At 55.1% G+C, this 23590-nt stretch overlaps 1 protein-coding gene across 6 annotated transcripts in view; it reads right to left on the bottom strand.

Moving 5' to 3' along the window:
* The window catches only part of SSBP3 (single stranded DNA binding protein 3), a 161195-nt gene that overhangs the window by 22170 nt on the left and 115435 nt on the right, over positions 1-23590 (bottom strand). For 2 of the 6 annotated variants that reach the window (XM_032303680.1, XM_032303679.1), the window contains 2 exons: positions 2542-2622; positions 1576-1635 (listed from right to left, as the gene is read on the bottom strand). The exons of 2 other annotated variants lie outside the window; for them this stretch is intronic. In XM_032303680.1, the coding sequence (XP_032159571.1) occupies positions 1576-1635; positions 2542-2622 (141 nt within the window). The remainder of the gene's footprint in view (positions 1-1575; positions 1636-2541; positions 2623-23590) is intronic. 2 more of the 6 variants (XM_032303682.1, XM_032303681.1) reach the window with 1 other exon arrangement.

Below are 23590 nucleotides of genomic sequence, written 5' to 3'. Positions count from 1 at the left end.
TTAATTGATAAATAGGAACATACATGTTTCCTCTCGTGTCCCCTAATTGCTAGAGAAAAGGCCACAGTGATGATAAGGAAGCATCTGTTCCCTCCATGGGGAGGGGTCCAGTTTGGGCCAAGGAGAACTCCTGGATGCACCGGGCAGGGGGAGAAGGTGCTGTGGGGGCCCACGCCCACGACAGCAGAGGCCACCCTTGCGGTGGCTGGGCCAGCACATTCACAACTCTGAACGCTAACTGAACCGGGTGAGGGGCCAAGGAAGGGTGCTGGGCTGGGAGCTGCAGACGCACTTGACCTGGCTGACTGCAGGACTCCAGGAAGCCACTCCTTCACTCTGACCTGTTTCCTCCTCTGGGACATACCCAACGGTCCCTCCTTGTTCAAAAAGCTGGGTGTCTGATTCTTATCTACCTCTCTCCCTCATGTCAGAGAAAGAGAAAACAAAAGACTTTTGGAGGTGAAAAAAAAAAAATAACTGGAAATCTGACAGGCATTTTAACAGTATAATCTGGTGGCCCCGGACTATGAGGGTCTCGCCTTAGGCCCTACAGCTCAGCACCGGGAGGGAGGCCTTCCTTGCAGTGCTCTGGGAACAGAAACAACAAGGCCGCTCTGGCTGCTAAGAGAACTCCCAAGCTCCAGAGGCAGCAGGGGCTAGAGGCACTGGTGATGCAGTCACATCTTTTGAAGGGTTTCTGCAAGGTCACTCGAAGAATTTTATGTAAAAAAGTACTTCAGCATGAAAAGAAACCTCCCTAACATTTCTTTTTAAGTTTCTTTTAAATCTGTCGATCCTCAAAAGATATTTTATCTTTACCTCTCCAGCTCCTTTCCCGCCCCCGGATGGGCTGAACTAGGGATGGCGGCACAAGCGCCGATTTCTCCAGACCACCTAAGAACTGCCAACCCTAATGGGCCAGCATAAGGCACACAACCCCAGGCCGAGAAGCCCTCCCCATACGCGGACCACTTTTCTAATTACACGAACAAATCCTTTCTTGTTTTGAGTTGGGTCTGGGAAACAGGCAGACATTGCTTAGAAACTCACAAGCGTCCTGCTCCGCTGCATCCAGGCTCCTGATCTAAGCATTCCTACGGGCCATTTCTCCCCTTAATAGCAGGATTATATTTACCAGCCTTGGCAATTCTCAAAAGCTTCCAGGAAAAAAATGCACGTTGTCAATTAACTTCATTAAGGAGGAAGACCCTTTTCCAAGAAGGGCCTGGAAGGGAGGGGGCAGGGGCATTACCACCTTCCCTAGAATAGCTGAAACCATGCATTCCCACTGGGGCTGATTCTGCTGCTGCCCTCTGGGCTCCAGGAACCACCAGGCTCTGCTCTGCTGCCCAGAGCCCACCAGGAGAGATAGAGGCAATGCTGGGAGAGGGGCTGTACGGTGAACATGGAACGGACAAAGGGCCCTCGTTGGGGACCGGCCTGTAAGCTATCTCCAGCACTCAAACCTGTCCCTCCACCTCCAAATCCTTTCCCCAAGTTTGGACTGGTGTCACAGTCCAGCGGGGGCCAACGGTGGCTGGGTGAGGGGAGAGAGAACATGAAAAGGTACAGTACCTGGTTTCCCATTCTGATCGGGGGCCTGGGGCCGCCTGCGTAGCGCGGTGACATAAAAGGCTGCAATTACAGGGAAGTAGTTCAGTGACAGCCTGCACTCCCGCCCAGGGACAAACACGACTGTGCTCCAAGCCACCAAGTCCAGTTTTGTTACAACCGGCCATCTTTCCAACTCTCTTTCTCCCGGTGGCCTCTTCCCTCTGGGCACAACTTCCTCTGGGCGGAGGGAACAACAGAGGCACCCGGCACGGGCGGCTCCTGACTCCGCGTGTGCCCGTGGACATCTACTCTGGGTGGCCGGAGAGCGCGGCTGGGCCTGGGCAGGGGGCGTGGAGGGAGGAGCTGTTATAGTGGTGCGGGGCCGAGGAAGAGACCTCTGCTCTCAGGAAGGGAAAATCGCGACTCAAAAGGGGACTCATACACAAAATGTTCTGGGTGTGCGGACAGAGCTGGACACACACGCGCGTGCGCGCACACACACACAGAAACCACTGACACAGGGGGTGGGGAAGGGGAGTGAGGATTTGGGGTGGGGGGACACAATGAGAACAGTAAGGGGCCAGCGGGCTCCCTGACTTGTGCGGGGCGATGGGCAGGAGCAGCAAGAGCGCACACAGAGAAAGGCTAGGGATGCAGCTTCGGTTACGAACAAATGGTTAACCAAACTCAAAAACCAAACCAAAAGTGAGAGAGGAAAAAACAAAAACATAAAGGCCGCTGACAAGGTCACAGAAATATATTTGCTTTTCTTTTGGTTTCAGATCCAAGCTGGGTGTGATGTCCAAGGAATGAAGACTGTCTTTGGGGGGAAGGGGGTGAAAAATTTTTCTTTATAATTTCATTTGTCCATAAAGACTCGAAAGCAATGGCTAGAGCACATTTTTGATTTTTGTTTTTCCTCTGCTGGCTCTGTCCTCCTCGTGCCCCGCGCCCCCCGGCGGGCGGGCGAGCCACAGTGCTTTTTACCTGACTGTGGGGTCCCATCATGCTGCTGGGATTGTGAGGTGGAGGCTGTGCGTGCGGCGAGGGCTGTGACCCCGGAGGACCCTGTGAGGCCAGACAGTAGAGGCAGGTTATAGATCACAGCACATGGAGAAGCGCAGAAGCTTAAAAGAACAAAAATTAAACCAAAACGAAGGGCAGGCGGCGGGCGGGCGTGCGGGCTCTGGCTGGTGGGGAGGTGCGCGGCGGCTTGGGTCACAGGCTCAACGGTGGGCGCAGAGAGCGGGAGGGAGAGAAGCCGATGAACACACTCACAGGGCGGTTTACAGGGACGGGAAATAAAACCCAGCTCCTTTGCCAAAGCATGCAGGAGCAGGGGGCCCGGGCACCATCTACGGCTGGAGAGGAGTTTGCCATGTTAAATACGCTGGTTGTGATGGGCTTGGAGAGCACGGCGACGCATAGCAAGGCCCTGGTTTGGGGGAGCTTCCGGTCTGGAGGGGGACACAGACAGGATGCAGGCTCCTGGGCCTCACTGCTGAGGGGAGGGGGCCTGATGGGTGCACGGGAACAGACAGGAGGAGTCAGGCTGGGCCAGAGATCAAACAAACAAGGGAACAAAAGGACGGACGGTTACAGAGAACCCATGCCGTGAACTTTATTAATTCACCTTCACTTTTAAAGGGCCCCATGAAGTAGGGTTTCTCATTCTTTTTACCCCATGAAGTAGGGTTTCTCATTCTTTTTACCCATGAGGAAACTGGATCTCAAGGGATGAGGGAACTTGGCCACAGCCACACAACTGGTGGACGACAAAACCAGGATGAGATGCCTGATGGTCCCGAGGCTCGCCTGGACTCTGTAGCCCAGAACTCAAGCTGGCATGTGCAGAGGGGCAGGGGGATGGGGCTGGAGGCCCCTGACTGCTGGGTGGGTGGGTGGAGGGGCTGGGCTTTCCACTCTAGCCAGCAATGAGCCACCCACGGTCCTGAGCTGACCCCAGAATCCCTGGGCTATGCTGACCTTGGCTCCCCCCAGAAGAGATGGGCAGGTGAATTCACTCAAACCACAGGATGGGTCAAACTGTGGGCTGCAACCCATTAGTGGATGGTGAAATCAATTTAGTGGGTTGCAACCATTGTTTCCTAAAAACCTGGAACGGAGTAAAAAAACAGAATAGAAACTAACAGCTCTGTGTGTATAAAGGCAAATCTTTTCACCCACTTCTTTTCACATTTATACGTGTGTGTGTATACTGGTTCGCCATGTCAAACGTATTTCCTACTGCAGGTCAATCAAAAAGCACAAAAGGCCCATCTTGGAAGCTCCTTCCTGCCTTCGGGATGTTCCGAGCTGGACACGGGGGCTGGTGACCAGGAGCTCACCCTAATCCACTCTTCTCTATCCTACATCATGCCATCATTACTCTCCCAAGTCGTTTTTGAGAAAAGCCCAAAACCTGAACAGGGGATGGGGGAGGTTACATTAAAAAGGAAAGGGAGAGAGAATCTTCAAGATGCAGGTAGGATTCTCTTAGTCAGCCTTCTCCCTCAAAGCCAGGCTGCCCAGTCTCCCACCTGCTCAGAAAACACAGTCCGGAGCCAGGGCGGGGTGGAGGGGCTGGTACTGGGCGGTGGGCCCGGAGACAGGGAGAAGAGGTGTGCAAGGAAAGACGGCAGGGGGCCGTCCAGGAAGGTGGGGGCGCCGCTGAGGACAGGCCTGGAGTTTCTTGGCCAAGTGAGGGGCTGCTCACTTCCGGAGAGCTCTGTGGAGCAGATGTTCCCCTACCTGCCATGCTACTAATTTCAACAAGTGTGTGTCTTTCTAGCGGCTGCCAGCAACGGCATGGTTTGTTACCATGAGCAATTTTCTTAATTAACAGACATTAATTAGCCATTTAGCAATTTTGCAAGCATTTGTTTAGCGGCTTTCCTAAACATGAATACCACTGTGATAATGGCGCTGATTAGAGGGTCCCCTAATTAACAGTACAGGGAAGGAAAATTGAAATCACATAAATTAAAAAGGGAGGGGAAGCTAATGAAGGCGGGACATATTTGCACCTGCAAGTCTTTTGTACCATGAAACTTGGGTGCAATGTAAACAAAATAAGATAATTCAAAGCCAACCCCCAAAAAAAGAAAAATAAAAAGAACAGAAGAAGAGGGTTCGAGGGTGAGGTCCACTTGCCAAGAGGGGGCAAAAGGCCTTCTGTTGGTTCCCAGCTCTTGGCAAGAAGAAAGTGCCTCCTCCCTCCAACTCTCGTGGCCCTTCCCTGGTAGGATCTGGAGCTCCTTCGGTGCGAGCGGCGTGTCTCCAGGCAGGTCCCCCACACCTGTGGCCCTGTGAGCCAGGGGAGGCAAGCAGCAGCTGACCTGACAGCTGACTGTAGAAAAGGTATGGAAAGCGCCCCAGAGTGTCTGCCACCCACAGGGGACCTCAGCCAGCAGCGGCCCCTGCTTAGGGCCAGTGCTCGAAACTGGGTCTGGAGGGCCATTCCAAGTTGTCTCCTGCCCCTAGATTATGGCTCCTTGGGCGCCCTGACGTTCAGAGGCCAGGCCAGTACACATGCCTCATCTCTCTACCTCCCTCAGAAGCTCCCTGCCAGACTCTGGTAACTGGCCCCTGAAGAAGTGGCTATGGTACAAATTCACCTCCAAGTAGCCCCCTCAACACAGATGGCCAATGAGTAGTAAGGGCCGGGAGTGCACGGCTGGTCTGAGAGGCTCTGGGCTGGTGCAGCAACTTCTCTGGCTGGGAGGGAGAGGTGACGAGTGGATTGTGAAGTCTGGGGAGGGAGCAGCCTTCTCAGAAGTGCCCCCATGACTTGGAGCCCGGGTTTGGAACACTGAGGACAAAAGAACACTGGCCTAGGTTGGCCAGTTGCCTGGAGAGAAAACCCCACCATAATCTCGAGACAGGTGGAGACGCGGCTCAAAGCAGGGGGCTCCTGTCCCACCCCAGAGTACGTGGTGACGGGGCTCTGCTCATGTACTTCCCAGCACAGCACCTAGCACAGCTAGGAGCTCTGTGAGCCAAAAAGTGTTTCCTCCATGAAGGCAGAAGCCTATCGATTCCTGGTGGTCACCCACATCCAGACAAGTGCCATCCTCTGGGTCTCTGCTACCTCCGCTTGGCCTGGAGCTGTCTGCCACTCGATCTGAGTCCAGACTCTGGCCCTGGGACAGTGTGTGACAGGGCAGAGAACAGGGCACCACAATGAAAATGGATGCTTCTGTTAAGACGATGATAGACCTGTTCCCAGCTCCACAAGGAGGAACGGGATTTGCTGCCCTGTGGTTTAGTGCACCCAGAAAAGGAGTTTCTCTCCTCCCGTGCCTTCTCCACAGGAGACTAACAGGTAGGTGTTAAGAAGACAGACTTTATGGTTTTTTCAACTCCTTACCCACTTGGTCAAAAGGTCACAGAGGAGGCAGACCACAAATGACCTTGCTTGAGGCTCCGACCTTCTTTGGGTTGTTGGGCTTTTCTCTTCCCCAAACTCCAAAAAGATCCGGCAGGCCGGGGGAGCGGGTGCACATAGAAGGTGGGAGAAGGAGGGAGTCCAAACACTGATGGTACTGATGAACCTTCCCACACAGGACGGCTGCCCCATGGGGCCTCCTGGCTTGCATTCGCTGAAAGCTTCAGAAGAACCAACATTAGGTGCATCTGGAAGCCTATTTGGCCAAAAAGAGCCTCTTGAGTCCAGCTCTGCTTAGACGTCGAAGGATTTCCATCTCACGAACAGCATATCCACCCTCCCAGGATGCCACAGAGCACATGGTTATCGGCAGACATCTGAGGTGCACAGAGTACTGGATCAAACCAAGTTGGGGCTCCCACTGGCAGCTTGGTGAGAGCTACACCTGCCTGCAGTGGGTAGCCCTGACAGATTGTCACTTCTCCCAGTGCCCTGCATTTACAGGGAAGAAAGTGATGCCCAGGACAGAGGTGTGACCTGTCCAAGACCACAGAGAATGCACTGGTGGCAGAGCCACATCGCCTAATCCCAGCCGGGGGATCTCTTTATGACAATCATACTCCTGCCCACTGTAGGAAAAGTGGACTCAGCCACTGACTGCACTTCCCTCGTCAGAGAAATGGGAGATAGTAATAAAGCCGCACGTCACCTGCATTAGCTCACATGACCCTGGACTTATGGCTGGAAAGGCTAGCAGTTGCTCTGTTTCATACCTCAAAAGGGTGAAGCCACTGGCAAAGCCAATCAGCGGTGGAACCAGGCTCCAAGTCTGCTTCTAGAGCTCCAGGGGGCCTGAGCTGGCCCACTACTCCACCAAGCCCACAAGGGGTGCCTCCGTGTCACACATGGAGCATGAGGAACAAATCTTAGAGGCTCAAGGCTGGGGGTTGTGGCCAGTCACTCACCCACATACTTATTCTGGAGGCTGACCTCAGGGGTCCAGCCAGCCCCATCCATATCCTGAGGGTGGGTGATGGAGGCGCATCAGACCGGTCAGGCTAGCTGGGGAGAAGGATGAGGACACAGTGACAAATGAGCTTGTGTCCGTTTAAAATGCCATGGTTTGGGACGCCTGGGTGGCTCAGTTGGTTGGACGACTGCCTTCGGCTCAGGTCATGATCCTGGAGTCCTGGGATCGAGTCCCGCATCGGGCTCCCAGCTCTGCGGGGAGTCTGCTTCTCTCTCTGACCTTCTCCTCGCTCATGTTCTCTCTCACTGTCTCTCTCTCAAATAAATAAATAAATAAATCTTTAAAAAAAATAAAATGCCATGGTGTCCAAGAGAAGGTGTCAGTTAAACTGAGGCCCAGTGTGGCTGCAGAAGGAAGGCCAATGGGGAGCTGGGCTGAGAACTGAGGTCCCCTGACTGGTCAGAAATCTTTCCACTGCAGGGCACTGCCCCCCTTGGCGGGGCAGGGGGATGACGCCAGGGAGGCCTGCACCAGGGAGAGACCCCAAGTGGGAAACCCCATAACCAAATCTGGGAGAAGGGAGCGGAAAATGTGCCCACTTCCTGCCTGGGCTTTCATTCTGCCCCAGACCCTGCTAATGGACTTGCCACTCTGTCTCCAGGGCCCCAACATCTCTGACTGGAGATCCAGAACTCCCGCACTTCTCCTTTTGTTCCCTGCAGTTCCAGCGCTGGGTAATGTCCCATCTCACAGCCTCCGAGGGCCCTGTAAGCAGGGCCTGGGGGCCTGGGGGCCTGGGAGGTTCTGCAACGGTGTGACACTGAGAGTTCAGTGAGGGAGGCTTTCCTGTCACAGACGGGGAGGGGAGCAGAACAGCCCCATGGCACAAGAGAGCCATGGTCTCCACAGAAAGGCATTTCAGAGTGTCAGCATGAGCCACCCATGCCTCTGGGTCGCAGCTGGCTTGATTGAGTCCCTGCACTTCCCCCGAAGCCATCCTCGGGAGGTACACGGGCTTATGGCACGATGGCAAACGCTTCAGGTTCCATGGCCCTGGCTGGCAGCCGCTCCCAGCATCTCCGGGGCACACGGTGAGTCCAGTTCCCTCAGGAGGAAAAAGGGACATTGCAGTGGGGTGGTGCAGGTGACAGCGCTAGGCATGCGGGAGGTCCCTAGGCTTCCGTGGCCGCGCATTCACTCCTCATGTTCTGGTGGCCCCTCACTGCCCATTTATGGGGAAAGCAGCAGTGAGGCCCGCTCTGCTGGGAGCACCCCCCTCAGCCTGTTGAAAGCCTACACAGGACGCTCCTCTTCAGACACTGTGCCTAATCCGTAGACTCCACGCAGGCTGCTTGAGGGCATGGGCACGGCCTTCCCCGCCATGTGCACATGCTGGGCAGGGGCCGGACAGGGCAGAGAGGATTGGCCAACACGCAGACCCCACAGCCACAGTGAGCCGGCCCCTGGGTGGACACATCTAACCCCTCAGAGTTTAAGGGACACGGAATAGTACCAATGAGGTTATTGAGTTGGTCCTCTGAACTAAAGATTCTCACAGAAAAGAGAGGATAGCGCTTTAAAATTAAAAGTCAAATTAAAACAAAAAAACAGTACTTTTTTTTTAAAGGGGAAAAATAATAAAAGCTAAGTGCTAAGTTCAATATTTCTAAAACTCACTGCTCCTTCACCTGGCGCCACTTCACACTCTCCAAGGCTGCCTTTCCCTGACTAGAAAGCATGGACTGTCAGGGAAAGAGAGCTGAGGCTTAACTCCAGGCTTTCTGGGTGCAGAGGCGAGCCGGGGAAAGAACACATATGAGAATGAGCCGTGGCCAGGGCAAATGTTGGGCTCCAGAGCCCAGGGCACTCAGGCTGGCGTCCTGCCTTGTCTTCCTGGGGTGTGGGCTGCTCATCTTCAAAGGGGAGGAGTTCAGGTGACATGGAGTTCGGGTTCCTCACAGGAAAGCCAGGAGAATGCTCTGTAAGCCGCAGAATGCTACATGCTTACCACTGGCCAAAATTTGCCTTCTGTCTTCACAGGAGGCCTTTAGGGATGGCACTTGGAAGTTTCAGAGTGTCTCAGAGACCCAACACTCTACACATCTTCATCCCTCCTCACTCATGGGGCCAGTGGCCGCCAGCCTGGCAAGGCTGGGGGCATGTTTTATCGACAGGCTGCGGAGACAGACGACTTATATTACTAGGGGCCTGTGTCATCTGCCTGTTGGGCGTGTCACTTTAATTGAGAGAATATAAAATTACATTAATTATACACATGGTAAAGGCATGTGGCAGATAATCCAATTTGCTCCTTGGACACAAATGCTGATAGAAAATGGCCTAAGCCCATTCTGGGGAGACGGGGCCAAGGAGTGCCCGAGTGCCACTGACTCCCCCCCACCACGTCCGCTGGTGCAGTCCACCTCGTCCCTGGAGCGTGAACTTGACCACGTGGCTAGGTGAGGGAGGGAGAGCTTTAGCCGCCCCTCCCCTTTAACATGCACCTCAGCAGAGGAGGTGGCTCGCACCGTTGCTTTCCTCTCCTGCCTCTGTCCATCCCCTCTCCATAGAAGCTTCTCTGTGTGTGTGTATGTGGGAGGTACAGGCCAGAACTGGAGCTGAGATGACCAACTCGAGGGCAGAGGGAGCCTGAGCTATCTGTGTGTCCACCTAGTGTGAGTCCAGGACACACCCAGCCGGTCCTCAGGGGGCTGAGCTGGGCCACACCTGACGGCATGACCACACACCCCCACCCCCACCCCAAGAGCTCCACGTCAGGGGCAGTGGGCTGCCTAGGACATAGCCCACAGGAATCAAAAAACCCTCTGGGGGCACCAGACCAGGAGGATGGGTTTTGCCAGAGAGAAGTGAAGTGGTGGCAGACCCTTTTCCTGGGATGGTGGGGAGATGGCCGGTTAGAGGGAGGACAGTACACGACGTCTCCCCCTTGGGGTCACCTCTGCATACCATCAGCAATTGATAAGGCCACCAAGGTCCCCTCTGGGCAAAGATCAGCAGAAGACTCTGATTTCTGTCTAAGCAAAGTCCCCAGCTGACCTCCGCTTCTCACTGCACCTCTCCAAGGAGCTGGGATGGGGCTGGGTGGACGGCAAGGGCAAGAGGTCTGCATACTTGTGAATCTGGTGCCAAGACACTCACAGGAGGTGCTCAGCGAACGTTCTCAGCAGACATGAGGCCCGCTTGCCCCACAGAGACGCAGAATCAGCAGGCGTTGGTTTTCAAAACAAAGGGAGGAAGCGTGGCAAATGAAAGTAGTGGCAGCGTCCAAGACCTAATGCAGAGTTCCGGCACGTACTGCCCCCCCGCCCCCGCCTCTTCCCCCAGCCCTCGCACAGACAGGAAGACTGAGCTCCATCTCACCAGTCCCAGGGCCAGGCTTGGTGGCTTGCACCATGCTGCAGACCCAGAACGGAGGCTGGGGTCAGCTGCAGGGCAGGGACCCCAAGAGCACGGCTACCATGCTGAGCCAGAGGAGAAGCTGGCAAACTGGCTCATGGCCAAATACAGCCTGCTGCCTGCTTTTGCAAATAAAGTTTTATCAGAACACAGCCACACGCATCTGTGCCCGGTCCACAGCTGCTGTCACACAACAGCTGTCTGTCAATGTCAGTGCTGTGACAGAGACCAGATGGCCCACAAAGCCTCAGAGATCTACTATCTGGTCCTTCACAAGAAAGACAAAAAAGTATACACTGACCCTTGGGATAGGGAATGGGTTTCAAGGTGGAAAAGGGGGAAAAACTGGGGTCTTTTAAAATCCTCAAGGTAGGGCACCTGGGTGGCTCAGTGGGGTAGGCCTCTGCCTTCGGCTCGGGTCATGATCTCAGGGTCCTGGGATCGAGTCCCACATCAGGCTCTCTGCTTGGCAGGGAGTCTGCTTCCCTTCCTCTCTGCCTACTTGTGATCTCTCTCTGCTAAATAAATAAAATCTTAAAAAAAAAAAAAAATCCTCAAGGTAAAATAAAACAGTACCATATCTACTTTCTGACTGTTAGCCTCAGATCTCCCCAATAAGACAAATGAAGCAAAAATTAACCCCATGGAGAATAAGGAAACTGAAGTCCAATGACATTACAGTATTATTTATCAGAGCCATGATTTTTCCCACTGCGGATGAACAGAATGAAAGCTGGACCAGGGGTCAGCAAACCCGAGCTGTGGTTCTCCTGCCATGATGCCACTGCAGCCAGTCACAGAGCCCCAGTTTTCTTAACCACTGGTCTTGCACAAATGACCTTTCATCCTTGTAACATGACAGCCAGCATTCACATCCAGCTGGCTGGCCCCGGAGTACCTTCCCAGCCTCCTTCTCACAACAGTGCTGGGGAACGAGCTCATCCCTCGAATGCCAACATAGAACATTCTGGGGACTCGATTCCAGCCCTTAGTTTTTTCAGCAGATTCACACTGTGTGACCCTCTCCTTTGCGGTGAATTTCTCTAGGGTCATCTTGGGAAGGCCCTCTACCTTGAAGGGCTACGGTTGGAATGAGGTGGGGGGCAGAAGAGAGATGACCATGCCTCCAGCTACTAAACTTCTGGGGCTCCCCTACTGGAGATTCTTTGTATGTGCCTGTGTCTGTATAACCAGGCATCCTTTTCAGGGACATGGGACAAAAGCACACACGGGACCCAGTCCATCTGGGAGTGTATCCAACCACTGGGTCCCAGCACCCTGGGCTGAGGGTGCCCTAAACACCAGACACACGTGAACAAGCAGTACTGTGGACCAGTGTCCCAGGTCTATTACCACGGCAGCAGCCCAACAGGCACAGAACTAGGCGCCCTAGAGAGCAGGAAGGCAGCAGTGAGATAATTAGCACACTGAGGCAGGGCCTGGAAGGAGGAACAGGTGTCCTCTGGCAGAGAAGAAAGAGAAGGGGCTTCTGGGCTGAGAGACTGGCCTCTAAGCTGTAGGGGCAGTGTGGCCATAGTGCTGGAGGGCCGTGGGCACAAGATGGAGACCTTGGGGCTGGGCCCTCCAGGATGAGAAGCAGGGCCCTTAACCCTTAGGAGCTCCTGCATGAGAGCACCAATCAGATCTAGGTCTTGGGAATTACACATCCATTCCTTTCCTTTCCAAAGATGTTTCTATGGCGCCTCTCAAGTTAGAAATCAAGACTTGTAGCCACAGGAAAACTGAGTTCATGGCTGTCTCGGGAGCTAACTCTCCCACTAAGCCACACTCTGGCCCCGAACAGCTAGCCTTCTTTCATGTTGGGGAAAGGTCTCCAACACCCAGTCCTAGCCATGTGGGTTTCTGGCCAGGATCCAGAGAGCAAACCTCTCTCTCCCTGACATAGACTCACTGCGATAGAGACCAACTCTGTGGGTAAGCCGGAGGGGTAGAGACAGACCCAGGATCCAGAAGCATGCTGATCCCTAGGAACACCTAACCTTGCCAAGAGAACCAACCCCCACCCCGACTCCAAATCAAAAGATTGCCTTTTGCTCTGCAAATGGATAAAGCTGCAAAGATACGTCTTGCTCCTGCCCGCCAGCCTCGATTTCACTCTCACCAGCGCTCAAGCTCTGCTGTTAATCACAGCGGCACAGGGAAAGCGAGGTGCATATTAAAAAGCACTGCCTCATCCACCCAGAGAATTCCTGCTCTACTTTAAGTTCTCCAGCACATGCACGCACACAGCCTTCACCCTGCTACCCCTTCGTACCCCGAAAGACGATCCACAAAGTAAGGATCTCATCATATCCAATTTGGAAGGGATGGCACAGGGCTTTGGAAGCCCCATGTCCAGAATGCCAGAATCCATCCCCTTTCGTCCACTGAGCGGAAGACAGCTGAGCTGGCAACAGGAAAGTCGGCCACGGTTCTCCCTGTGCTTTGTAGCTCCCTGGATGGTCTCATGCCTCCTCTTCCCCAAAGACAGAACAGCATGGGGAATGGTCCAAGAGCTCATCCTCCTTCCTCAGCTAAGCAGAAGCAACAGGATGGGGCAAGGGAAAGAACCAGAACTCTGGGAATAAAGGGGTTTAGGAAGCCCGCCCAGAGTCACCGGGCAGTGGGTTATGCAACTGGGCAAACCTCAACAGAAGCACAAGGGACAGCTAAGTGAGTGTGTGCAGGGAGGAGTGGGGGAGCTGTTGGAAGTGCCCCAGATTCATGGCCAGGAGCACCGCCTCCCACCCCTGTCATTCTTACTCACCTCCTCCCAGAGAGCTGGAGGACGAAGATACTGAGAGTCAAGTACTCAGTCCAGTCTGAGAACTGACCCTCAGCAGAGGAGGTGGATCAGATCTCCCCCACCTTAAGGAATCCTTCGGGAGCACCTGCTTCTTTGACTAGGCTCTCCCAGGACCCTAATCCCAGGGTGCTGCCTCCTGGCCTGCCGTGCCTCGGGCTGGAGGCACGGCCCTCCAGCAGCCAGCCTGATGCTGAGCGCGCTTCAGTCAACTCTTCTGGAGTTGTCTGGCCCCTGACATGGACACTTCTTTCTTCTGCCCCAAAAGCCTCTGATGTCCCAGGGGACAGGAGCCGGGTCTCCCCTGCTTGCCACTGCCCTTCCCGTGCCTGCCCCCTAATGGGGTTGCATGTCACAAACAGGCAGGTTAAGGCCCAGAACGGTAGAGCCGCGGCCCCAGAATTGACTGCACTTCTCCACGCTCTTGAGTAAGTTTCTCGGGACTGATCCGAGGACGAGGCTCTTCATCAGACTCACTGTCGGGGCATGTGTTTCTTGGGGCAAGGATAGGGCAAGACGTTGCCCAAGTCTCCTGAATAACACTGACCTGAGACTGAAGAGCCTTCTAGAAAGGCAGGGGAGAATGCTGCTGTCTACAGAAGAGGCCACGCAGTCATGCTGGAGGTACAGAGGCTGGGTTTTAGAGCAGCAGCCCTGGCCCATCGTGGGGATCAACAGCTGGTCCAGTAATGGCGTGAGGGTAGCAGGGCTTAGATCACAAAGACCTGTGAGTATCTTACCAAGAGCCCAGACTCTGTGTCTTTAACACAAGGACATCATCAATAGGAAGAGCTGGGGTCAGCCCCATGGACTATGAACAGGGCCCTGTATACCAGTTCCGTTTGGCCTCCCGACTGTGGGAGGCCCGCAGGGCTGGGCAGAGAGCTGTCACTCAAATGTGTACTGAAGGAACAGATGGCTGAACGCAAGTCCCTGGGAAGAAGGGCTGGTGCAGATTTCTGATTTGCCTTTCGTTCCGACTGCATTTCCAAAGTCCTAGCTGGTGAAGTAGGGAGAAGTTGTTCCTGCTTCACAGGTGGGGAGTGGACACTCAAATGACACCCAGGTGAGGCCAGCTGGTAACAGAACTCAGGATGCCCAGCAAAGACCCAAATGCCTGGGCGGGAGAGTCAACATGAACTCGCAAAAAAGAGTTCATATTAATGAGCCCGGCAGGAAGAGAATGAGAAGCTCCCGGCCATACAACCTGCTTCCCTGCCTCTACCTCCCCTGAACTCCCCCTTGGTGGACCGGGGAGCAAGGAGTTAAGCCACGTAGGGCAGGATTAAGTGAGGTAACACATTAAAGGGGCCTGTGCTTGCTAGGTCCCAAACACATCGGTGTAACTGAAAGTCTAATACCCATCGGAAACACCCAGAACCTCTCCCACGTGCCACTGCCACCAAAGCTGTGCTAAGCCTCTAGGAATAGCCCCTTCTTGGATGAAGAGCACCCACAGTGGCCCGTGCCCTTGGACAAGCTGCGGGACCTAGCTCCGCCATGGCCCCTAGCTCTGAGAAAAGAACAGCCCCAGGACAGACCTATATGCGTCCCCAAGACAGACACCTGAGTGTTTAGCCACGCCGGGCACCAGGCAGGGCTTCATGGGCCTCGTTTCCTGGCTCCTCAGAGGCGCCCGGGAGTCTGGGGCTACCTTCACCCCAGCTGTCTGGTGAAGCAATGGCACCCAGATGGGTTAGCAGACTTTCTCAAGGCAACTCACATGCCAGCCCAGGGCCTCCCAGAAGGATGGAAGGCCTTGAGGGGAGGGGGGAGGGAGAGGGAGAGGAATATGGCAGATGAGCTTCCAGGGGCCCAGGTGCTCATCAATGTGGATCCTAAAGCCCACGGGTGTGTTTCCACGGCAGTAGTAAACCAGCACTGAGCACGGCTCCATGTTTCTATGCAGAGTCCGTCCTTACCAGAGCCCCGCCAAGGAGGCACTGTGATTTAATGAATGAGTGCTCTCAGCATAGCTGAGGACACCAGTGCCCAGTGAGGTCAGGTAACCTCCCCAGAACACATGGTCAGGAAGTGGCACTGGGGGGGGGGGGGGGAGGTCAGGGATCCTCCTCCTAAGCTCGCGGTCACAGCCACCACACCTTGCGCTGCCCTCTTCCAAGGTGTCCATAGGAGGCCTCTCCCAGGGCTGCTGCCCTCTGATGCCCCATCCCTGCACTGCGTGCAGAGCTGATGTGTTGGCCCCCAGTCAGGAAGCCCAGCACCCAGCCTGGAGAGAACACTGCATAAAAGCTGTGGTCCCCCAGCCATACTCTTACCAAGTGTAACCACCCCCATTTGGGTATTAGCAAGAGACAGGGGCTTGCTGGGCAACCAGTGGGTCTGGCCCAGGGCCTTCATTTATTCCAAGACCTTATCTGGGGGAGGGAGAGGTTCCGGGGAAAGGCGGGCTGAGCGGGCTGAGGAGTTCACTTAGGCAAAAGCAGGACAGGAGCCCGAAACCAGCCCTGTGGATGGGCTGCTCCATCCCAGCTCTCAGAACAGCACCTCACAATTAGCACCTGGTGAGATGTGAGAAAGCCCTCTGACCCTGGCCCGGCCCCTTGGCCCAGCCCAGACTCCCCAAAGGGCAGTTTCCTTCAGCGTGGTGTGATCTTATTCAGGGGGGTCTAGCCTGAGCCACATAATGCCAAGGCATGTTATTATAGGATTCCACTGGAATTCTCTTCCTCCAACCTCTTCTGCTACAAGGGCTGAGGAATGTGACCTTTTTTTTTTAAAGGGAAAAAAAAACCCTCAGCATGATCTGCACAGAAGGTGGAAGCAGGAACACAGAAGGGTCTACCCCCTCCGCCAACTATGAAGAAACAAAACAAAAACACCGGGGGCTCCTCCACCCTCTGGAAAGGCAGGAGGATCATGGCGGGGGTGGCAGGGGGAGGGCGGGGACAAACCCAGTCATGGCGCTGGGACAGGGGACAGGACAACACGGCAGAGCAGTTCCCAGACGCAGGGGGGGAATCTAATCTAAGAGAAATCCAAAGTAAAAAAACCAGCACTAAAGGGGAAAAGGATAAATCGGCCCAAGCTTTTAAAACCCGAGGGGTGAAGGGGTTGCTGACACCAATCTTTGACGACGGGATCCCTGAAAGTCAGACCCAAATCAGCTCACAGCTCAGGAGGAGAGAAGGGATACCCTGGGGTCTCCAGGGGTTTTAGGAGCAGCAGTAAGAACTAGTGCGAGCCTCCCAGGTCCCAGGGTCCTTCTGGAAAGCACTCCCTTTCCTTTCACCGCAAAGGGAGCAGAGACCTGTGGTGGGGGAGGTCCTCAGCGGGGAGGCGAAGGCCACCAGTGGCTGGGCTCCCTGGTGCTGGGCTCCCCGCTGCGGGGCCAGCTCCGCGTTAGGGGGCAGCCGAGGCCCGCGGAGAGGCCCGGTGCTTTGTTACTGAGCAAACCTCCCAGGCACTGGCTGCTGGTGCGTAGCTAACAGGGCGGCAGACACTGATTTATGTCCAACTTTCCATTTCATCAGCGAGAGTTACGGCGCGACACGCGGAGTTCACGTTTGTCGGCGGGGCGGAGAGGTGGCCCGAGTGTGCAGACAGACACAAACACGCCCGCACGCGTGCACACAGGCACACGCGCCAGTCAAGGCCACAACTTTGTTTTCCTCTCCAAAGGGAGGGCGAGGGGGCCGGAGCCTGGCACGTCAGGAGTAACCTTTTGTCCGCGGTTGCTAGGAGCCCCGGCGCGGTCCTCTGCCGCTGGGCAGATGCTAGGCACCAGGCTGGCTGCCGGGTGGGGCGGGAGCACAGCCTGACCTTTGTGGAGGTGGTGTTGGCAAGAAGAAAAGCCTCCCCCCACCTTCTCTCCTGCCCTGGCCTTTCCACACAGGCCAGGCAATTGTTGGGGGGCTATGGGGGGGGCCGGGGGGGAAAAGCTGTGTGTGGGTCCATGGCGGGGCCAGGGGACAGCTCAGGTGACAGGGTTTCCCAGCAGCCAGGGTCCTCTGAGGCACCTAAGGCCCAGAGAGGGGAGGATGGCCCTGCAAGGACACCCAACAGTCTGGCAACAGGGCTAGACTCAAACCAGGATATCCAAGACCAAGGGCAGGAGTCTTTGGGCTTAAAGCCACTGCTGGCTTGTTGCGTGTGTGTGTGGGGGGGGGGGGGGGTTGCTGCTGCGGGACTGGGGGCACTCCGTTGGCTTGGAACAGGTGGGGCTGGGGTGGAGGCAGCCCAGCGCCCAGCAGTTGGGGTGCCCCGCCTCCTGTCTAATCCTTCTCAGCAGGGGTGACCCTGCCTTCTGTCAGTCTGGAGGCAGACAGCAGGGTGAGGGGCGAGGAGGAGGGGTGTTTCTGCCCCCTGAAGGTACTGGCACACTCCCCGACCAACCCGACCCCCCACGGCATCTCTGTCCTCCTCCCCCACAGACCGGCACAGCACATCAATCGGAACCCATCCTACCCTCAGTGATGGAGCCAGGGCAAGGGTCAGGGACCAGAGCGTGGGGCCCAGAAAGGGAGGGGACTTGCTCCTCCTCACCCAAGACAGGGCATTCATCGAGAAGCTCTAGAGCCTACCACCTGGTCCACACCCATCTTCCCTGAGCAACTCCGGCCTATGGGAGCCTCAGTTTCTTCATCCTGAGTGGAAATGCTGTTAGCTCTCAGGCCTACCTCCCAGGGTCAAATGGAATCACACACGGGGATACCTTTCCTAATCTAGAGTGTTCTACCAACTACAACAGGAGGTCAGACAGATCTACTTTAGGACCTGAGAGCATGGGCTGGGAGCCTCAAGGGGCAAGGGGGCAGCCACAGGACCACACGCCAGGCCCCCTCCCTTCGAAAGTGAAGGGTCTGACAGGGTAGGAGGCATGTGACAGCCTCTCAGTACCCCGCAGTCCAGTGCAAGTCAGAACCCTGGGCACACCCTCCCAGCTCTGCTTTCTCCCCACTCCCACATCCAGCAAGACGCTGTGATTTCAGGGCATGGAGGCACAGGCCACTGCACTGAGGCACCACTGCTGCCCAGGGCCGGGCCACTCCCCGCCCCCGGGACCACAGCCTGGAATCCACACTTACACAATGGCAGCCTGCCACAAGTCCAGCCCCTCCAGGCTACTGGGTCTTCCTGGAACCCGGTCACTTCCTTTCTTAGGAACCTTCCAAGGCTCCCCTGTCTTTAAGCTTAAGTATCTCTCCAGGCCTCCTGCCATCCACTGCCTCCTGCTCAGACCTCACTCCTCTAGGTTAGCCCCTCAGGGAAGTTTCCCAGATGGACCCCAGGTTAGGCCAGATGCTCCTTCGCCTGCCCCCTGTGGTACCGGACTATTGGTGTAATCATTCCCTGCCTCCTCCACCAGACTGTGAGCCCCTTGAGGGTGGGTACAGGGCTGCCTCATTTTTCTGAGGTGCTCACTGAGGCTGCGTGATTAGGTCACTGTGGCCTTAGAGACCATGTCTGGCCAACAGGCTACACGATGACCGGCAAGTCTGCTGGGCCTCACGTGGTTTAGGTCCTGGCCTCAGACTGACCATCCATCAGATACGGACCCATGCCCCCCATCCCCCACCACCAAGTCCTCCCTTTGCTGCAGACTTTGAAAACCACACAAACAAGGTGGTCTGCTTCTTCCCAAGCCTCTCCTCGTCCCACCCTGGCTCTAGTCAGCAGAGAGGTCTTTCCTGCCGCTGCAGCTTTCTGGCAAGAGGAATGCCAACTCACTGTGCTGCTGCCTGCTTGCCGCCAGAGAGGAAGGCAGGAAATGGACAGCACTCGACCCAGCTCTTGGGAACTGCCTAAGCGGCCACCACCGCCAAACCCTTATTTACTGGGCTTTGATCCTCCCTGGAAACACACTATCCCACCCCAAGGCGCTCAGTCCCCAGGGCTCTCTACTGGGCAGAGTCTCTACTTGGTTACCACTGAGTGCCAGGGAGCTCACTACTTTATGTAGGCAGGTGGTAGAACGGTCTTACATCCAAAGACTCAAACTGGCCTCCCTCTTCTTTTCTCTGAAGTATCTGAGATCGAAGGGCTGAGGAGTCAGGTTTGAGTATCTTTTTTTTTTTTTTAAAAGATTTCTTTCTTTCTTTAAGTAATCTCTACAACACCCAACGTGGGTTTTAAATTCACAACCCTGAGATCAAGAGTTGCACGTTCTTCTGACTGAGGCAGCCAGGCGCCCCTGGTCTGAGTATCTTCTATGTGGACGAACTTCAGACACTCCAAGTCAGTCATCAGAGACTTCCTGAGGCTGCTCCTCTCCCACAGAAACCTCGGCTACTTCTGCAAAAAATGAGGCGTGTGCTCCCTATAATCTCAACAGGCAAGGTCCAAGGTCATGCGTCTAGCTCTCCCTCTCATTTTTGGATAATTTCTTAGGTTTCTGGACTATGCTTCTTCTCCCCACTCCTCCTTAACTGGTGGGGAGGGTTCTCTGGAGGCAGACCTCAGAGGTGGGTGGGCTCGGCTGGCCAGAATGAGAACTCACTGGAATGGGGAGGTCGGGGGATGGGACATGTCAACCCCTATTGTGTCCCACTACAACAGAAACTATCTAGGGATGTTCACAGCAGAACATGATGAGCTTCTGGCAATGGGAGCCTGGGTTCCCCCAAGACTGTCTCTTCCAGAGAAGACCTGCTCTTTAATCCTTTGACTGGATCTCAGCAACACCAGTCTCCAACTTCAGTGTGGTCTGCCCCTAGGTTCCCGCCTCCGAAGAGCAGACAGAGCCAGTGCAGAGTGCACTGTTCAGGAACACAGACCTGGCCCAGGCGTTATCCAGACCAGGGTGCTCCAGTGGCTTCCATTACCTCTGGACGGAGCCCACAGTTCTCCACAAGGTCCAGCAAAAGCTGCCAGCAAACTCTCCAGCCATGTCTCCTACAGAGCAACTACCTATCCTACCCCTCACTGGGACCCCACCCCAGAATGTGGCCTCCAGGAAGCCCCTTGGCAGGCAGGCCCCTTCATTTCTTGCTCCAGGGCATGTTACCCATCAAACCTCTCTGCTAGGCTTGGTGCTCCTGGGGACAGACCAGGACTGATCAGCTCTGGCCAAGAGTCAAGCCCCATGCCCTCACAGAGGGGGCTGATCGCTATCACAAACCACAGTCCCATCTGCCTCTGGGCCTCCATTCTGCATCTATACAATCCATTCTGCATCTGTACGAAGTCTGCCCTCGATCAGGGATGGCAAATTCAGAGGTCACATACTACCAATCTACATCTGCATGTTCACGGCAGACAACGCCCACCAATATCCGCTGAGCCCATACACGGCTCCAGAATCACTCCCAACAATGGTCCAGCAGCCACCACCAACCAATCAGGGCCGGCATCAGAGCAGAAACACTGCCTGCTTTTTAGAGACGATGGCTAGAGTTTTCTCTTTCTCCCTCCATCATTTCCCTCCTTTTCTCTTGTTCTCTATTCTCTCTCTAGACAACCAGACATGCATCTGACCACTGAGTTAGAACACTGAGGTCCCGAGCCAGCAAGCCTGGGCTGAGACCCCGATTATGGCCCGTAGCTGCTCACTGAGCAGGTCAGTCCTCTCCCAGTCTCTCTCCCCCAGTCAGCCATGCCTCCCCTCTGCAGAAGTGTGGTGATCAAAATGAAAGTAAGTTGCACGTCTAAAAACACGACATAACTGAAAACAATCACTGGAATTTGAAACAAAACAAGAACAAAAACAGTCTGTACTCAGTGCTCCCTTCTTCGTGACCCCTGCCCTCCTGCCATTCCCCAGCTCTAGACCTAGAAATCCTCACTGAAGGGCACCTCCCTTAGAACTACCTTAGGGCCAAGGAGCTGGGAGGGGGCCCACTCAGACCAGCAGGCCTGGCCAAAACTAAGCAGAGTCTGCCAGATGTACAGCCCAACTGACTTAAGCTGCATGGAAAAAAAAATGCCACTGCTTGATTATGTAAAACCCATCTGGATCCCAAGCAGAAAATCCAAGTTGGAAAGGCCCTCAGAGACCATCTGGTCCACCCTGCTTCATCTACTAGCGAGGAAACTGGGGTCCAGAGACAGCGAGCAACTTGCCCAAGGTCACTCAGCAAGTGTATGGATAAGCAGGGGACTAGAACAGGTGTCCTCAGGCTCTCATCTTCTGTATCCTTCCCCACTCCACAATGCCGCCCCTGGACCCTCCAAGCCTGGAGAGAATGAGGATCTAGAGTTTTGAGGCTGACGGGGCTCTACTGGTAACGTGAACAGCACGAATAAACTCAGTTCAAACACTCCCCGGGTCCTTTGTGCGTGCCAGATGCTGGGGATGCCAAGATGAAGGTGTATTTTTACAAGGAATGCACAGAAGTAGAACATCCTGGCTAAATTCTACCATAACCCCAAGAACCCCAAAATACTCCCCAATACTGTGAAGTATGGTCCGGCCAGGCCCTGAACCATCTCTCCACCAGCCCTCAACTTGCTATCAGACATATCTCATGCCACAGGACCCCTCAACACTAAGTAAGAAAAAGCCAACGGATGGAACCTAAGGCTTGGATGGCCATACCTTCCGACCCCAGGAGTAGCCTCGCAGCCTGGCAGTCTAAGGAAGTAAGTCTCCTGTGTTCCTTTCTGTGGGGCTGGAGTTGTGGGGATGGGTAGACAGCTGCTGTCTACCCACCAACCCACCTGGGAGGCCCCACTGGCTTCAAAATTTGGCACCAACTGGGGGTGAAGTCCTGATGTGAAAACTGGATTGGCCACCGGGGGACAGGATCTGGTCGCAGCTGAGTCAGCCAACCCAGGCCGGCTATCCTGGTGCAAAGACCCCCTCAGCCGCAGAGCTGCCCGCGCAGACTGCGGCCAAGCAGGGGAAGAAGTGCAATTGTTGGCAGCCGATTAAACCCGATAGCATCTCTATTTCCCTTCGAATAGCAAAGCAGCGGCGGGAGAGCCGAGGCAGGGGCCGCATCGATAGCTGATATTCTGGTCGTGAGCTGGCCTACTCCGGAAATGGGCAGTCACTACCTCCTTCCAGAGAGATACCCTTTCCCCTCAGCACTGACCCAGCCCGAGGGGGTCAGGATCACAGCCAGGAAGCACCTCCTCTGCCTTCGTATTCACCTGACTGACTAGAAAACAATGTCCTTATCTGAGGAGGGTATGGCGGGGACAAAGTCAGACAAAGTCACCCAGGAAGTAGAGAGTCTGGGGCACACAGGTCCCTGGCTCCATGTCCACCCTCCACCCCCGCCCCAACTCTTGGTGGGTTCATCCTGACTGGGGTTCAGAAAAGACCTCCACTCAAGAGGATCCAAAAGTTACCTCTGTTTGATGGTGGCTGGAAGTGGCCAAATAAGGACAGGATTCGGTCTGGGCTTTCTGACCACACACCCCTGAACGTCACAGGGGAGGGCCCGAGAAGTATGTCTGGAATTAGGCCTTAACCATGGACAATTCTACCAAAGCAGGAAGTTATGAGCTGCCCACATTATCAGGCAGACCTTGCCTAGCCCCAGACTCAGGCCAAAATAGAAGTCAACAGCCTATTTAACAAATGCAGCTGGCTACTGTCCACCTCTTCCCGCCACAGCAGCCTGCACTGGGCACTCAGCTGCCAGCAAGCAGCCTCAACAGGCACGCAGGTGGAGACTGGTACCCGGGGTTCTGTCCACCAGGCAGGAAAGCCACAACGGCACTGTGTCCAGGGTGTACCCGTGGCCTCATGTGGGAGGATGTGTGAGCCTGGGAAAGAAGGCCGAAGCAGGTAACACCTGGGGGAAAGACCAACCAGGTACAGGACACCCACCTGCAGTGGCCAGGAAGATGGCTGTCCCTCGGCATGGAGGCCCATCTCAGACAGCAGCCCCTGGGCTTACCCTCTGGGGAAAGGACAGAAGCCTGTCTCTGCCTCCTTTCTTTCTTGGGTCCGTTATGAATGTTCCATTCTCTTCCAAGTCTAGCCCCTCTTCCTGCTTACGTCAAGCCAAGCCCCAGGCAATGCCTGGTCTGGTCTAACCTAGAGCCTACGCACCCCATTTCTGAGGCTGTACCCCTTTCCACCCCAGGATAAAGCTCCAGTTCGGGTGACATGCTGGGAATGTATACGGATGTATGTGTGGCCACCCAAAGCCCTCAACCGCCATCCCTATGACTCCCTTCACCACCATCATGATGGTGGACAACCTGCTCTTTCTGGTTTTGGGGAACACCTAAATTTCACGGATTCACTCCTTGGACAGTCAGCAGCATGTCCAAACCCTTCTCTCCTGAGAGTCAAGATCAACTCAAATGTGAAATCTTACAAGGGAGAAGTGTCACCTAGGCCATCTTCCACCCAGGGGGAGAAAATCCCCTGAACATCCCTAAGAGGGGTTTCTCCCCCCTTAGCTTAGATGTCTTAGTAACAGGGAGCCCCGCCTCCCGCAGCCTGCGTCTCACCGCTGGAAGCAAGAGGTGTGGAATTCTGGCTCAAACCAAGCAAAATTCTCCTTGGACTTTGTCTCGGTGCTCCCAGTTTTGAATTCTT

This window comes from Mustela erminea, chromosome 10 (assembly GCF_009829155.1).
Source record: "Mustela erminea isolate mMusErm1 chromosome 10, mMusErm1.Pri, whole genome shotgun sequence".
In the NCBI taxonomy this organism is placed as follows: Eukaryota; Metazoa; Chordata; class Mammalia; order Carnivora; family Mustelidae; genus Mustela; species Mustela erminea.
Note: the sequence above shows the minus strand (reverse complement) of the source record. Positions and strands in the feature narration are given on the sequence as shown.